This window comes from Rhinopithecus bieti, unplaced genomic scaffold (assembly GCF_001698545.2).
Source record: "Rhinopithecus bieti isolate Rb0 unplaced genomic scaffold, ASM169854v2 scaffold_35166, whole genome shotgun sequence".
Lineage (NCBI taxonomy): Eukaryota > Metazoa > Chordata > Mammalia > Primates > Cercopithecidae > Rhinopithecus > Rhinopithecus bieti.
In genome coordinates this window covers 989,029-1,005,545 of record NW_016815254.1, presented here as the reverse complement: position 1 = coordinate 1,005,545, position 16,517 = coordinate 989,029, and the positions used below count along the sequence as shown (strand labels likewise).

General features: G+C 51.2%; 1 protein-coding gene across 1 annotated transcript; it reads left to right on the top strand.

Moving 5' to 3' along the window:
• Nucleotides 1-244: 244 nt before the first annotated feature.
• RD3 (RD3 regulator of GUCY2D) lies at nucleotides 245-15,818 on the top strand. Its single transcript, XM_017853040.1, has 3 exons — nucleotides 245-358; nucleotides 12,805-13,114; nucleotides 14,939-15,818. The coding sequence occupies exons 2-3, from the start codon at nucleotides 12,819-12,821 to the stop codon at nucleotides 15,228-15,230; spliced, it is 588 nt and encodes a 195-aa protein (XP_017708529.1). The 5' UTR covers nucleotides 245-358; nucleotides 12,805-12,818; the 3' UTR covers nucleotides 15,231-15,818.
• The last annotated feature ends 699 nt before the right edge of the window (nucleotides 15,819-16,517 follow it).

The window sequence follows — 16,517 nt, the reverse complement described above, 5'->3', positions numbered from 1 at the left end:
AGGCTTAGGTGGGTCTCCAGGGCAACCACAGCTCAGGAGCTGGCCCGCCTCCATGGTTCATCAGGGAAGCTGTGGCTCCAGCCTCACGGGACACACACACACACACACACACACACACACACACACACACCCCGCAAACAACAGCCCAGGCTGGATCTCTCCTCCTGTCTCTTCTCTTGGTAAAACTTCTCAGAGACCCAAAGAGAAGCAAAATCCTGAGTCCAGTGGGCAGCAGCAGAGAAGCCCTGCTGTGGCTGCTCAACTTTCTTTTTTTTCTCCTGAAAATATCCAGACACTCTCTTCTCCTAGACTGGGAAGCAGAACGCAGGCCCCCTGCTGCAAGAGGCTGACCTCAGAGGTAAGACGGAGGTCTCCCCAGGAGACAGTCTTCCCCACTCGCACCCTGGCATAGCTGCACCTTTGGAAGTTAGGGCCGAGGTTTGGAGCTGGGTTGGGTGGCCTCAGGGGGTGTGGCAGGCTGGGGAGCCTAGAAAGCTGCCCACCTCCAGGACCCAGATGGCCACAGTGAGGCCCCTTTAGTCCTCATCAGTTCCACAGGAGTTGGAACCGATGAGGTTCCTACAGCATCCTCGGGGCTATAGCCTGCTCCTTGTTTTTTTTTTTTTTTTTGAGACGGAGTCTCGCTCTGTCGCCCAGGCTGGAGTGCAGTGGCCGGATCTCAGCTCACTGCAAGCTCCGCCTCCCGGGTTTACGCCATTCTCCTGCCTCAGCCTCCCGAGTAGCTGGGACTACAGGCGCCCGCCACCTCGCCTGGCTAGTTTTTTGTATTTTTTAGTAGAGACGGGGTTTCACCGTGTTAGCCAGGATGGTCTCAATCTCCTGACCTCATGATCCGCCCGTCTCGGTCTCCCAAAGTGCTGGGATTACAGGCTTGAGCCACCACGCCCGGCTGCTCCTCGTTTTGTAAACCTGTGGGAAGCCATCGCTTCCACCTGTTCTGGAACTGCAAGCCTCTTGGGGAGGACCCAGCTCCAGCAGGTTCCCTTCTGCCTTTATAGAATGGACGCAGGCAGGGGGAAGGAAAGTGAAACCCAAATCAGAGACTCTTGCATCAGTTTGCAAACTGTGATTCAAGCACCTACCAAGTCCAGGGCACAGAGTCAGGCTCTAGGGATGCAGCAGCACCCAGGGCACGAGGGTGATGGATGTGTCTCAGTGCCCTTGACCATGGAACAGTCTGTGCATCCCCGATAACATGCCCAGGAGAGCAGGCCCAGGCAGATTGGTGCAGGGTGGGGCACCAGGGAGAAGATTAGGCCTAGAAGGAAAGTCCAGCTGCAACTGAGGGATGAGGGTCAGTCCTCTCCCACTGTGGTCAGTTAGACCTGTGTACATGCCCTCTCCTGGCTGCACCTCTGCCCCAGAATGGGGAGGACTGGCTGCCATTCACTCATTCATTCAGGAACCGCTTATCAAGTGCTACCGTGTGCAGCAGATTCAACCCACATACCTCTCGCCCTTGCAGAGTTCATAGCTAGGTCGGGGAGAGATAGATAAATACAACCAAAAACGTGAGAAACGTGTTTGCTAGATGCTGTGGTGATGGGCCCTTGGGCCAGGCCCTGGTGACTGAGATCAGTGCTCCATGGGTGGGCGGCAGTGAGGGGCTGGCTGCTGGGAGGAGTTGTATCTTGAGGGGTTCCTGACAAACAAGCAGATGTCTGTCAGGTGGCCAGAGGATCCACAGGTCAGGCCCACTCATACCTGGCTTGGTGGATTACAGGTTATTTTTCTGTGATATCGAAGAGAAATAAGGTCAATTTGCAATCTGTAAAGTTGGACTTGGGCTTTATCAAACACAGGGCTGGGAGGAAGATTCGCCAGAGAAGCACCTACTCTCTGCCTCCACTGAGAAGTCTCTGCCCAGACTGAGGGTCTGGTGTCAGCAGAGCCAGGCTACCCGTGCAGTGAAACAGCCGGTGCTCTGGGACAGCCTGACTCAGGTGCTGCTCCATGCCCGGGCCTGGTGGGTCACACAGGGCAGCCCCTCGCCCTGGCCTGCAGATGCCCAGCTCAGCTTTCGAGGCGGAGGACCCGGGCCAGGTCTCCTGGCCATGGCTCCCTTTGCATTGAGAAATTAGCCTTCCTGGGCAAGGTCTGCATGCTCTCACTGTTTGACTGGGGCCAGCGCAGGGCCTCAGTTCTCATTAGAGGTGAGGACACTCTGATCCCTCCTGCAGGGGGTCAGAGCTCTGCTTCCAGCTCCAAGGTCACACTCCCCATTGTTCCCACCATTGAGACATCCCTGGTCCCCCTCCAAGTGCCAACTGGAACCAGAGACTCCTCTTGCCCTTGAGGCACAACGGGAGAGTTCTTCCAGCACAGCTAACGAGCCACAGCTGGTAGTGGCGCCTCCCAGGGAGCCACAGAAAACACACTATCCTCAGGGATGTTCAAAAATAGGCTGAAAGGAAGGCTCTGAGAGTGTGGGGGTGGAAGAGGTATTGAAGGGGAAAGCAAAGAGGAAAGAGAAGATCAGAGAATGGAAGATAACGGGCGTGGGTGAGTGACGCCAGAAGGCAGAGACAGAACATGCGAGGGCTTCCCTATCATCTGCTCTGCTCTGTAAACCCGAGGCCGCACCACCTGGGCCTTCTCTTGAAACAGGGAGGCTCAGTTCTCCCAGCATGGTGACCAGAAGCCAGGGACGGGGAAGGCCAGGAATAAAGTTGGGGTCAAGCTTGCACCAAGCCAGGAGATCCTTTACTTTTTGTGCCCACTTTGGGAGTCTGTGAAGCCTGTGGACACATTCTCAGAAAAATGCTTCTACATGCATAAAAGTAAATTCACTGGGTTACAAAGGAAATGAGCTCTACTGAAATGCAGCTATCAAAAAGAAAGAAAAAACGATCTGTGATACGGTAATCTGTGTGCTTCCCTATCAACGTGTGAGATTATAAAACCTAGTAGCAAGTCTAATAAATGCCACAATTTCATAGCAGCGATGAGCATACCTGATAATTCAAGAATAACAACTTTAAAGTGTTTTGTGAAAAATCTGTGATTTCTGCTGGAGATAAAGCCACGGGGCTACTGATACTACTGTGGTCCATGGCCCTCATTCATAACTAAAGGAAATACCACATTTCAGTCAAAGGTTAGTGAAAATAAAGATGACTTTTTTCCCCACCCAAGTTCATAAATCTCTGAATTTTCCCTAGGACCCCAGGGTAAGAATCTGTACTAAGCGACAATGATAGCCGCTGATCTAGGTGAACCAGCTCATTGTTAGTTTATAAAAATAAAACATTTACACAGACATGACCTCATTTGATTTTCACAGTAACTTGAAGTAGGTACCTTTATTATTCCCTTATAGACTGGGGAAACTGAGGCTTGGAGCCATGAAGGTGACTTGAACACAGGCAGCTACGTGGGAGGGGAAGGGCATAGGAACTGAATTCAGGTTTTCTCTGCTGAAGGCTGCGCTGTCTCCCCAAGCCCAGCCTGTTCCACCTGAGCTGGTGATCAAGTAGAGGCGGAGTGGGGGTGCAGCCAGGCCGCCCAGCATGTATCTGAGGTCAAAAGCAGTGGAGGTGGTGAGTGGGGGTGAGAGTGGGGAGGGTACTGGACCCCAGGCCCCAGACTCTGTGGAGGGAATATGGGGAGAGGGAACAGAAGGCCTGTATGTGTCAATGAACAGCAGCAACTCTGTCCCCACGCTGGCTCCCAGACAAAGGAGGGAAACGCAGCCCAAAGATTCTTACCGAGGACCCCAAGGTGGATAGGGGTCTTAACAAGCAGGGCCCAGCCCATGCTCCTAGCTGGCTTTCATTTCTTTTCTTCTCGTTTTGTGTCGTCATTGGATTTGGTCATCTGTCTCCTCTCTACAGAGCCTTCAAGACCTCTTTCCAGGTGGGTTTTTTTTTTTTTTTTTTTTTTTTTTTTTGACAGAGTCTTGTTTTGTCGCCTAGGCTGGAGTGCAGTGGCACCATCTTGGCTCACTGCAGCCTCCACCTCCCGGGTTCAAGCAATTCTCATGCCTCAGCCTCCTGAGTAGCTGGATTACAGGCGTCCGCCGCCACACCTGGCTAATTTTTGTATTTTTAGTAGAGATGGGGTTTCACCATATTGGCCAGGCTGGTCTCAAATTCCTAGCCTCAAGTGATCTGCCTGCCTCAGCCTCCCAAAGTGCTGGAATTACAGTCGTGAGCCACCATGCGCAGCCTCCAGGTGAACTTTTTAGCCACCTGATTGTGTCATAAGAATTATAACCCCTGATCACTGCACAGGATTTTTATAGTTTACCAAATGTTTTCATATATTGTCTCCCACCCGCGTCTCAGAGGAACCCTGTGGAGTGGGCTGAGCTGGCGTCTGAACACCATTTTATAAATGCAGAAACTAAGGCCTCACTGGTTAATGAGCTGTAGCGATTATGCAGAGAATAGTGGGCGGGGACTTCCTGGGCACACCCTGCGCTAATTATACAGCTGAGGCCCAGGAGTCCCCTTCCATTCAGGAGAGCTGTGCCTTTCGCGGCATCGCAATTGCCTGTCTGCTTGTTTTCCTCCCTCTCTTGAGTGTACACTCCTTGAGGGAGTCCCAGCATCTAGCACAGCGACAGGCAGGTCACACACTCCCCCTGTGTTTGCTGAGGGAGTGACCAGATGAGAACTCAGCCCTGCGCTTCAGTCTCCAGGCCCTAGGCCCTCCCGGCACACGCCACTGTGCAAGACCTCGATGCCCAGGCTGGTGGGTGGAGAAAGGCACAGCAGCAGAAATGAGCAGAATAGGAACTGCAATGAGGAGTCCCGAGGAACAACGCAGGCCGTCAGGTAGAGTGAATCAGGAAGGCTTCCTGAACAAGTGAGTTTTGAGGTAGAGTTTTTCCAACTTTTAAACTGTGAATATGCATAAACATGCAGAAAAATGCAATAAATATCCATCAATATTCCCCAGATACAACAATTGCTAATAATACTTGTAGGGGCCAAGGGCTTGGCCCTGTGAAGTTTCACTTAAAAATCACCTCAAGAAAGGCTGATTAATTGGAGAAAAGGCGTGCACATTTATCACGAATGCATACATGGGGAGAATCACAGAGGAACTGCTCACCCCACACTGGGGTTCGGAAGCTTATATACCTACCACCTGGCAAAGCAAGTTATGGGAGGGGAAGAAGAGCAGTTCTGGTGAGAGGATTACTAGGGAGAATGAATGGGGCAGGGATCAAAAATGAACTTGTACATTATCCTGTGAGAGGGTCTGTTCAGGTGAGGGCTCATTCTCAGTCTTAAGGGAAGAAAAAAAACATTGTTTCCTTTGGTGGATCTGGATCTTAGGCAGACAAAGGGCTTTGGAAGAGACAGTGGCCGTGGGGAGGGCCAGAGAGACCAGGAGGCTTCTTCAGCTCAGCATATCCAATGCCATATCTTGGGATATTAGTTTCTGAGCCCCAACACCCTGTTTATGGGGTGTGTGTACACGTATTTATGTAACGTTTTCTGAACTATTTGAATCTAAGATATTGTAGACACTCGTAAACACTTCAGCACCTCCTAAGATTGAGATTGAGCTATTGGCCAGTATTCCACGGATCGTTTTTTTTTTTTTTTCTTTTCTCGTTTTGGAGACAGAGTTTCGCTCTTGTCACCCAGGCTGAAGCGCAATGCTGCACCCTCGGCTCACGGCAACCTTGGCCTCCTGGGTTCAAACCATTCTCCTGCCTCAGCCTCCCAAGTAGCCGGGATTACAGGTGTGCACCATCACGCCTGGCTGATTTTTGTATTATTAGTAGAGACGGGGTTTCACCATGTTGGCCAGGCTGGTCTGGAACTCCTGACCACTGGTGATCCACCCGCCTCGGCCTCCTAAAGTGCTGGGATTACAGGCGTGAGCCACCGTACCTGGCCCCATGGATCATTTTCTAACATCCAGCTCATGTTCAGATTTCCTCAGTTATCCTAATTTTTTTTTGTTTGAGTCGGAGTCTCTCTCTGTCACCCAGGCTGGAATGCAGTGGTGCGATCTTGGCTCACTGCGACCTCTGCCTCCCAGGTTCAAGCAATTCTTCCACCTCAGCCTCCCGAGTAGCTGAGATTACAGGTGCCTACCACCACTCCCGGCTAATTTTTGTATTTTTATTAGAGATGGGGTTTCACTGTGTTGCCCAGGCTGTTCTCAAAACTCCTGACCTGAGGTGATCCACCCACCTTGGCCTCCCAAAGTGCTGGGATTATAGGTGTGAGCCACCACACCCAGCAATTTTTTCTTTTAAATATAAAGAAGGGGATCTTTCCTAACTTGATAAAGGGTGTCTCCTCCTTTTTTTTTTTTTTTTTTTTTTGAGATGGGGGTCTCGTCTCACTCTATCACTCAGGCTGAAGTGCAGTGGCGCGATCTCAACTCACTGCAACCACTACCTCCCAGGCTCAAGTTATCCTCCCACCTCAGCCTCCCGAGTAGTTGGGACTACAAGCATGTGCCACATCGCCTGGCTAATTTTTCATATTTTTGGTAGAGATGGAGTTTCACCATGTTGCCCAGGCTGGTCTCGAACTCCTGAACTCAAGCCTCCCAAAGTACTGGGATTATGGGCATGAGACATCGTGCCTGGCCTATCCTAATTTTTTAAAACAAGGATTCAATCAGTGTTCGTGTGTTTGGGGCTGGTTATAAGTGCCATTGACTGAGTAGGAACCATTAATCACGGGAAGACTCTGAGGTCACCATGGTGCTGCCACTCGCCAGGTGGTGAGCCAAGTGCGGGGGCCTTGGGGCTTACACTGAGGAGTTGGCTCTGCCACGGTGGTGAATCTGGAGCCAGGCAGTGTAGAAAATTGTGCCAGATACTCAGCGAAGGTTGCTCTTGCTGTTGTTTAACAGACCTCCCCCAGGCACCACGTCCTTCCCAGTCTCAGCCGAGGTTCAGGTTCTGGGCATACCCTGGGATAAGGCGGCACCCTCTGGAGTCTGTCTAGCCTGCCCACCTGCCTCTCTGTGTCTGTTCTTCCACCCTCTGTCTCTCCCTCCCTCCTTTGCCCTTAAGAACTTAATCGGACCCACTGAAGAGCCTTCTGGGGGAGCAGCTGGCACCAGGGACAGAAATGGCACCAGGGACAGAAATAGCACCAGCAGAAATCTTGTCTCTGCCAAAGCTTCCATTCCTGGCCAGAGTTGCGGGGAGTGAGGGGATGGGGAGGAGGTGACTCAGAACACCCTTCTCCCCTGTGAGACCCTACACCTTGGCCAAAGAGGCTCAGAGCCCACAAAATTCAGGACTCAGGTGGGATCACCCCACTCAGCCCCTGCCATCTGGAGTTGGGGGATGAGGGTGACAAAGCACCTTTTCTAGCGGCCAGCTCCGGTCGGGAGACTTAAGCCCAGCAAAGCAGGACCCCATACAGGCTGCACCCCAGACTATACTCGGGCTTGCTTCTGGTCTTACTCTGCCTCGAGGTGAGGTGTCTGGGGATCCAGTAGACATGCCACCCTGTGGGCACTTCCCTTCGAGATCAGGCTTAGAGACCTAAATCAGAATTCCCTGCCAGATAGTTGCCCACCTACTTCCCCAGAGAAGGGGCCACTGAGCAGGGCAGATGGCACTGCCAGTGAGAAACCCTAAGTCAGAGGCTGGCAAAGAGGTGGCTGGTTGCGGGGGTGTGGCTGGGTCTTGCAGGTGAAAGCTGGGGTGTCCCCACACGTGTTTGCAAGGCCCCTTACCATGTGGGATGAAACGGAGGTGGGAAGAGAGGGAGGCTGGCTGAGGGCCGGGAGCTGTCCCAACCCACCTCCATGTGCCAGAAAAGAACTCTGAGGAGTCCAAGAATGCTGTCTGAATCTCACCCTCCACGTTGTTAGGAAGGTATAGTTGACAAGGAAGGAAACGCAACATGCTTTATTTAATAGTTTGCTAGCTTATGTGGCCATGGCATGGATATTCTAAGGTCTATTTGCCCTGGAGGCAAAAGTTATCTTCAGTGTCTCCCATTTCTTCTCTCACATTTCTCCCGGCCACAAGGAGAACCCTCTTTTGCCAAGCCACTCTCTTGCAATCTTCTTTTCGCTCAAATGTAAACTCAGATTAAGGAGAAAAAAAGCTCCCTAAGGAGCTTTGAAAAATGCCTTCTTGTTCAGGGTCAGGTCAGGTCAGGTCTGTGGGGCTTGTTCCTTGATCCAGCTGTTATAGCTTCTCCATCATTTATTCGTTCCTTTGTTCTGGCACTCATTCATTCATTCATTTGCTATTTATTAAGTGCCTACTGACTATGTGTCCAGCACCAGGAATGGAAAGGGGAATAAGGCACAGGCCCTGCCCACATACCACACCCGGGGTCAGAGGAGATAGGCAGTCATGTTCTGTAAAGTGCTCCTGAGCTCTGAAAAACACCTGTGCAGAGGCATTCAGGGGACAAGGTAGAGTGGCCCCATGTACCTGGGAGGTGGGAAGGTCAAGAAAACCTTCTGAGGGTGCTGACCCTAGACCTGGTCTCCACGAGAATGGGCAGGCATTTTAGGCAGAGGGAGGAATATGACAAAGGCATGGAGCTGTGCAATAGCCTAGCACATTCAGTAGCCCTTGCAGGAATGAGGGACTCCGTATGCTTGTAGTACTCTTCAGCAGCTACACCATTCACTCTTTTGGTGCTAAGCATCAACTTAACCCATATACTTTGAAAAACACAAACCCTCCAGGGAAAGTGACACATTCAGTTACAGTTGCAGTCCTTGTGCCTGAACTGATGGAATCCTTTAGCCTTAGGCGAGGCTCCTGATGCTCATGGCCCTCTGGCCATAACACCTCCACTCCTGCACTCCCACTTCCCAGTACGCCCAGTACATACAGTACTGCCTAACCTCTTTATTCTGGGCACATACAGCAGGTAAGAGCTAAGAAGTAAACATCCTAGCTGCTACTGACCCCAGGAGTAGGGTCTAATGGTTCGTCCTTTCGTCCCACCCTCCCAGGAAGGGGTCAGCTGTGTAATCTGAAGCCTCCATTGGTGATAGGCTTAGGTTGAGTGGAGAATGAAAGTTTTCAGATTTCTGGGTTTTTTTTTTTTTTTTTTTGAGTTGGAGTCTTGCTCTGTCACCCAGGCTGTAATGCAGTGGCACCATCTCGGCTCACCGAAACCTCCGCCTCCCCAGTTCAAGTGATTCTCCTGCCTCAGCCTCCTGAGTAGCTGGGACTACAGGCGTGTGCCACCATGCCCAGATAATTTTTGTATTTTTAGTAGAGACCGGGTTTCACCGTGTTGGCCAGGATGGTCTTGAACTCCTGGCTTCAAGTGATCCACTCTCCTCCGCCTCCCAAAGTGCTGGGATTACAGGCATCAGCCATCATGCCTGGCCTGTTTTCAGATTTCTTAATTCTGTTGGTTGCTAAAGGAGTTGGTCTTCAAATCTCCATCTTATGTAGGGATTTAGGTGTGGCCTTCCAGAAGGCTGCTGCTACCCCATCATAATATTCTCCTTTGTGTCTGATTATTTACCTTAACAATTCGTTTCTCTGGATTAAGCACTGGGGTGCAGGGTGGTGGGAGGGTGGTTATCGGGAGAACCCGCTCCTGATGTTTAACGTGGGTTCTTTTCTATTTCCTAAGTGTCTTGGCTGGGTTGAGAAATAAAGGGAAAGAGCACAAGAGAGAGAAATTTAAAGCTGGGTGTCCAGGGGAGACATCACATATCGGCGGGATCCATGATGTTTCCCGAGCCACAAAATCAGCAAATTTTTATCAGGGATTTTCAAAAGGGGAGGGAGTGCATGAATAGGGTGTGGGTCACAGAGATCACATACTTCACAAGGTAATAAAATATCACAAAGCAAATGGAGGCAGGGCGAGATCACAGGACCACCGGATGAGGTGAAATTAAAATGGCTAATGAAGTTTCGGGCACGCATTGTCATTGATAACATCTTATCAGGAAACAGGGTTTGAGAGCAGACAACTTGTCTGACCAAAATTCATTAGGCGGGAATTTTCCTCCACCTGGTAAGCCTGGGAGCGCTACAGGAGACCGGGGCTTATTTCATCCCCTCGGCTTCAACCATAAAAGATGGGATGCCTTAAAAAGGGCCATCTATAGGCCTACCTTCAGGGCGCATTCTCTTTCTCAGGGATGTTCCTTGCTGAGAAAAAGAATTCGGCGATATTTCTCCTATTTGCTTACGAAAGAGGAGAAATATAGCTCTGTTCTCTCCGGCTCACCGGCGGCCAGTTCAAAGTTACCTCTCTTGTTCCCTGAACATCGCTGTTATCCTGTTCTTTTTTTAAGATGCCCAGATTTCATATTGTTCAAACACATATGCTCTACAAACAATTTGTGCAGTTGGTAAAATCACAGGGTCCCGAGGCGACATTCATCCTCCTCAGCTTAAGATGATGGGATTGGCTGGGCGCGGTGGCTCAAGCCTGTAATCCCAGCACTTTGGGAGGCTGAGACGGGTGGATCACGAGGTCAGGAGATTGAGACCATCCTGGCTAACATGGTGAAACCCTGTCTCTACTGAAAAATACAAGAAACTAGCTGGACGAGGTGGCGCGTGCCTGTAGTCCCAGCTACTCGGGAGGCTGAGGCAGGAGAATGGCGTGAACCTGGGAGGCGGAGCTTGCAGTGAGCTGAGATCCGGCCACTGCACTCCAGCCTGGGCAACAGAGCCAGACTCCATCTCAAAAAAAAAGATGACGGGATTAAGAGACTAAAGTAAAGATAGGCATAGGAAACACAAGGGTATTGATTGGGGAAGTGATAAGTGTCCATGAAATCTTCACAAATTATGTTCAGAGATTACCGTAAAGACAGGTGTAAGAAATTATAAAAGTATTAATTTGGGGAACTAATAAATGTCCATGAAATCTTCACAATTTATGTTCTTCTGCCACGGCTTCAGCCGGTCCCTCCATTTGGGGTCCCTGACTTCCCACAGCAGGTGGCCTAAAAATGCAAGTGTCCTAGGGAGGTGACATCTCCCTCATCACCATGACGTTGAGACTGAGTTCATCTGACCTCTTTTCTCTGCATATGGAGGGTCTAAGCAGAAATGGGATCATTGGTGCATGGAAGGGGGAACTGCTTGGAGGGAGAAAGGTGCAGAAAGGGGAAGTGGGGCACCTTGAAGACCCCCTTCAGGCTTTAGCTGGGGAATGTCATTTCCCTTCACTGTGGTCAGAATCACAGACTACATCTGACAGGTCATGGAGTAGCTAGCTCATTCACCCATTCATTCATTCATTCATTCATTCATCTACTCGGTCTGTCCTTCACCAAACTTGTATTGAGCAGGCCCGTGTGGGGGCTCCATGATGAGTTAGGCTCACTGCTGTCATACCTCCAGCTGTCTCACCTTGTTCTATGGCCAGATCCTGCCTCCACCTGGGACCCCTTCTCCATCAGCGCATGTGTCTGAAGCTCGCACTCACTTCTCAGCCCACTCTGGCCCCTTTCACCGTCTAGGGTCACTGCTTCCCCTCCCACATCAGTGCTGACTCTGTGCTTCACCAGCAGAGTTCCCTCTCTCCATTGATCTTGCAGCGTTTACTCAACAAATGTTGCCTCTCTTGGAGAGCAGGATCCTGGCATCCTTTCGTGTTTATGTCCCTCCACAGATGTGTACACAGTGCTTGATTAATGCTGAATGAATGAATGAATGGTGGATAAGTTGGTTTTTATCAGGTTAATGTTAATCCCATACAGTTCTTTTTTTTTTTTTGAGACAGAGTTTTGCTCTTATTGCCCAGGCTGAAGTGCAATGGCGTGATCTCAGCTCACCGCAACCTCCACCTCCCGGGTCCAGGCAATTCTCCTGCCTCAGCCTCCCGAGTAGCTGGGATTACAGGCATGCGCCACCACGCCTGGCTAATTTTGTATTTTTAATAGAGACAGGGTTTCTCCACGCTGGTCAGGCTTGTCTTGAACTCCTGACCTCAGGTGATCTGACCGCCTTGACCTCCCAAAGTGTTGAGATTATAGGCGTGAGCCACCACGGCTGGCCAACCCCATAGAATTCTAAGTGTCTTTCGTCAATAGGCTGGAGGCATTTAAAAACTGAGGGTGTTTTCCTGGTACACTGACATAGGATGTATCTGTTCTGAGTGTGTGTGTGTATGTGAGTGTGTGAGTGTGTGTGTGTGTTCCCCTTAAATCATAGGGAAAGCTTGTGCTCAGCCATAATCCATATGTTTCCTGCTTTGTTGGGAGTTAGTGGGGATTCAGGAGGCCCTTTCTCTGGGCACAATCCTGGAGATGCTTTAAGGATCATAACCACAAGAGTCTCTTACTTTTATGTGATGCCTAGAGTGTACAAAGTTTATTCACAGCTACTTCTCACAACAGCCCTGTGTTTTTTGTTTTTGTTTTTTTGAAATAGAGTCTCACTCTGTCGCCCAGGCTGGAGTGCAGTGGCACGATCTTGGCTCACTGCAAGCTCTGTCTCCTGGGTTCGTGCCATTCTCCTGCCTCAGCCTCCAGAGTAGCTGGGACTACAGGCGCCTGCCACCACGCCCGGCTAATTTTTTGTATTTTTAGTAGAGATGGGGTTCACTGTGTTAGCCAGGATGGTCTTGATCTCCTGACCTCGTGATCCGCCAGCCTCAGCCTCCCAAAGTGCTGGGATTATAGGCATGAGCCACCACGCCCGGCACAACAGCCCTATCTTGTCTTACAGAATTAAAAATGATTGCTCAGGGAAATTAAGCCACCTACTTGAGGCCACTCAGCTGTTAGGGCAGAGCAGGTCTTCTCCCCCGGGTCCCAGCTCTCCTCTCTCCCCCTTGGGTTCCCAGGTTCCCCACCCTAACTAACAGAGGGGCCCAGGAAAGATGCACACCTGTCCTGTCTCAGCAGGGCCAGGGGCTATGTCTCTCATCTCATGGCTTCGGTGGAACGAGGCCCCATCCCGACTGTCCTCCAGGAGCCCTGCTGAGATGGTGCTGGAGACACTTATGATGGAGCTAACGGGGCAGATGCGAGAGGCTGAGAGGCAGCAGCGGGAGCGCAGCACTGCGGTCAGGAAGGTCTGTACCGGTGTGGACTACAGCTGGCTGGCCAGCACACCCCGGCCCACCTATGACCTCAGCCCCAGTGAGCGGCTGCAGCTGGAGGATGTCTGCGTTAAGATCCACCCATCCTATTGTGGGCCTGCCATCCTCAGGTGAGCACTGGGATGGGGATCCCTGCTGGGCTGCAGGCTCTAGGAAAGGTGGCTGCAGTGGCAGGGGCCTGAAGCCACCAGGACTAGAGCCAGGGAGCCTGGATGACCTAGTTATCTGTTAGAAGGAGCAAGAGGGGAAAAGGAATCTGAAAGAGACCATGAAACGCTGGGCTAGGGTTGGGGGTCCAGCAGGAGGCAGGAGGCAGCTCCTGGAGGCGTGTGAGTTTTGATTCAAGAGAACACAATACCCTTGGGTTTTCTCTTCTCCCTGCCCAGATTGTTATTGTCCTGGATTTTAACTTACCTGGCTTCTTTTCTTTCGTCAGTTTACCTTCAATATTACCTTCTTGGAGAAGTTTTCCCAGACATTTCTCCAAAATCAGATTCTTAATTATCCTAGCTTATGTTAGCTTTCATGCTAGTCTGCCCACAGATGAGTGTGGGTGTGTGAGTGTGTGTGTGAGAGTGTGTGTGTGTGTGTGTGTGTAGGAAGGGTTCAGACAGAATTCTGGGGCAATGCACATTTAGAGCTTGGGTGCAACAATGTTCCTTGAATTTAAATGTAATCCTACCGAAGCTGTGACCACATGGTCCTGTCTCAGAAGGATCGGTGCTGTTCTCAAAGAAGCATGGAGTAATTTCAAAATAACTCAAGTTCTTTATCTACATTTCTCTTTGTAAAGGAATATAAATCCACAATAAAACATCTTAAAATTCCTGTTAGTCTCCCCAAATCTTCCCTCACCCATCCCTTTAACCAACATATGAATTTATTGTACACCTTTTTCTTTGAAATTCTCTTTAAAAGCTCCTCTCCTTCAGCCCCATTCACCTTCTTCAGCCCCGTCCACACACCTTGGTTTCTGTAGAGCTTTTACCACCCCTCCCCTTTTTTCCTCCAGGTGGAGAACCTTACCCTCCCCCAGCTTTCTGAATCTGGACTGCAGAAGCCTCCCAAAGTGTATCTATTCCAGAAGCACCTGGGGACAGGGGTGGGTCATGGGGTGGAGCTGCTGAAAAGGGCACCTGGACTGGCAAATGAAACATCAAAAGTGAGGGGGAAGACTGAGTGCACGCAGGTCATGATTGTCCTGCCTCATTTCCGGTCTCATGTTACTGCTGAGAAGTCCTGACTCTCAGTCTGGTGGAGGAAACCTGGTACTAAATAGACTTGCTAACATTAACTTGTGAGCTCTAAGCAAAGATAGCCTAGGCAGAGTAAACAGCTTGGGAAACCACACAGCGCCTTGGGAGAACCTGGGACATGTCGGGGCCACAGTGATTCTTCCCAGCTGATGTGCAGAGTCTTCCAGGGAAATATCAGGGGACCCCTGTGCATGGCAAACAGCGCACCTGGAAGGAATATCACAGGGGCAGTGACATAATCAGATAGAGGTTTCAGAAAGATCATGCTGGCCAGGGGGTGGAGAAGAGACAGGAGAGGGTTAGCCAGAAGGCCTCCCATCAGTAAGGCTGCCACTGCAAAGGGTTCCCCTTAATGCTGTATCATCAACAACCTTAGGTAAGTGTCAGGATCTTTACATACCTTAGTTCATTATAGCTCACAAAAAGGCAGCTGTCATCTCAGATTACAGACGAGGAGGCTGAGGCCAACGGAGGCCAGAAGTGGCAGAGGTGAGATTTGAACTCAGGATTAGTTGAATCAGTAGCAACGTGGGGTGGTTCCTGATTCGCTTCAGGAGCAGGGTAGAGTGGACTAACTGGCCACGAGGATGCACGGGCAGCCCCTCGGGGTTAGACGCCCCGGGGTGCCAGGCCCGCTGTTGTGGATGAATGGCCCCAGCGCCCTCCCCTCCCGCCCAGGTTCCGGCAGCTGCTGGCGGAGCAGGAGCCCGAAGTGCAGGAGGTGTCCCAGATTTTCCGCTCAGTGCTGCAGGAGGTCCTGGAGAGGATGAAGCAGGAAGAGGAGGCCCACAAGCTGACGCGCCAGTGGAGCCTGCGGCCCCGCGGCAGCCTGGCCACCTTCAAGACCCGCGCGCGCATCTCCCCCTTCGCCAGCGACATCAGGACCATCTCCGAGGACGTGGAGCGGGACGTGCCGCCGCCACTGCGGTCCTGGAGCATGCCCGAATTCCGGGCGCCCAAAGCCAACTGACCGCGGCCGCTCCCCTGCCCCGGAGCGGAGCCGTCTGCAGGGGGAATGATAGGCCGGTGACCTGAGCGCCGGGCCCTGGAACCTCCTCACCTAGCCCTGAAGAGGAGACCCAGGAGGCGGCCGCATCCCAAGACGCTGCTGTAAAATGAAGCTCCATCTTCCTCCTCTGGCCACAAACCCGAGTTAGATCGTAGAGCGGCACCGCCCTCGCCCTCTCCTGCGCGAGTCTGCGGGAGCAGCCCCTTCCCTAACTGGCAGATTCAAGGTTTTGAAAGACAGACCATTGCCCCATCCTCATCTCCTGCTTCTGTCTAAAAGGGGACAGTTGCCCTACCTTTTTGCAAGACTTAGATTCTCACCCCAATTTCAGGGATGTCCCATTCACTCCCTACCCCCATCCCCAATGCTAAGGGACCTGTTGGATGGTATCCATTCTTGCTAGTGACTGGCTGAGCACACCACTGCAGACAGGTCACAGCCTTATGGGCAGGCACAGCTGGAAAGGGACCAGAGAGACAATTAGATCCACTCTTTTCAGCTAGTAAATGTGGAACTTGAGGCTCAGAGAGGGACACTTGTTTTGCCTTTAACTGCAGCCAGCTGCTCATGAACAGTGAGATTGTTCCTGCAAAAATAGTGTCTGTTCCTGAGTTTGGAATCCTGGGCTATGAAGGGACAGATCCAAAGGCTACATCTCTACCTACCTGTGGCCTGATCCATCTCTTACCTTGGCACTGGGATGAGAATCTAAGCTGCTCTCCAAGAAGTGTAGCTAGGGGTGGAGGTAGGTTACACATTACCCCACGCCACAATGTCATCACATGGTCTGTGGCCAGTCCCAAACGGCTTCTTCCAGAGGTTAAGCTCCAAGGTCTTCAGATGCTCCTCTAAAGAGCCCAGGCTTCTCAATTCCAGGGTGTCCCTTTCTGCAGCTGGTCACACCTACTCTGTGGCTTTCTCCAGAAAGTGATGCCCAAACCCCTGACTGACCTTGAGGCAGCTGAGTGAAATGTTCTAGAAGAGCTTCCTGCCGACTTAATTGTCCTTCCATTTTGTAACATGGTTAGGCCTTGATGATGGGTGTGTGGATTACCCAATGTGTGGATCACCCATGGAAAATCTGGAAGGCCAGGAGGCCTTCCCACACACTCTGGGGTTGAAGTGGGGTGTGAGGGGGATGGGTGGGGAAAGTGTCTACCCTCAACTACCAGTGCACATGCAGAAAATGCAAGTGAACCTTAATAGTAGCCTAAATAAAATGCCAGGAGGAGATATAATCAACGGGGG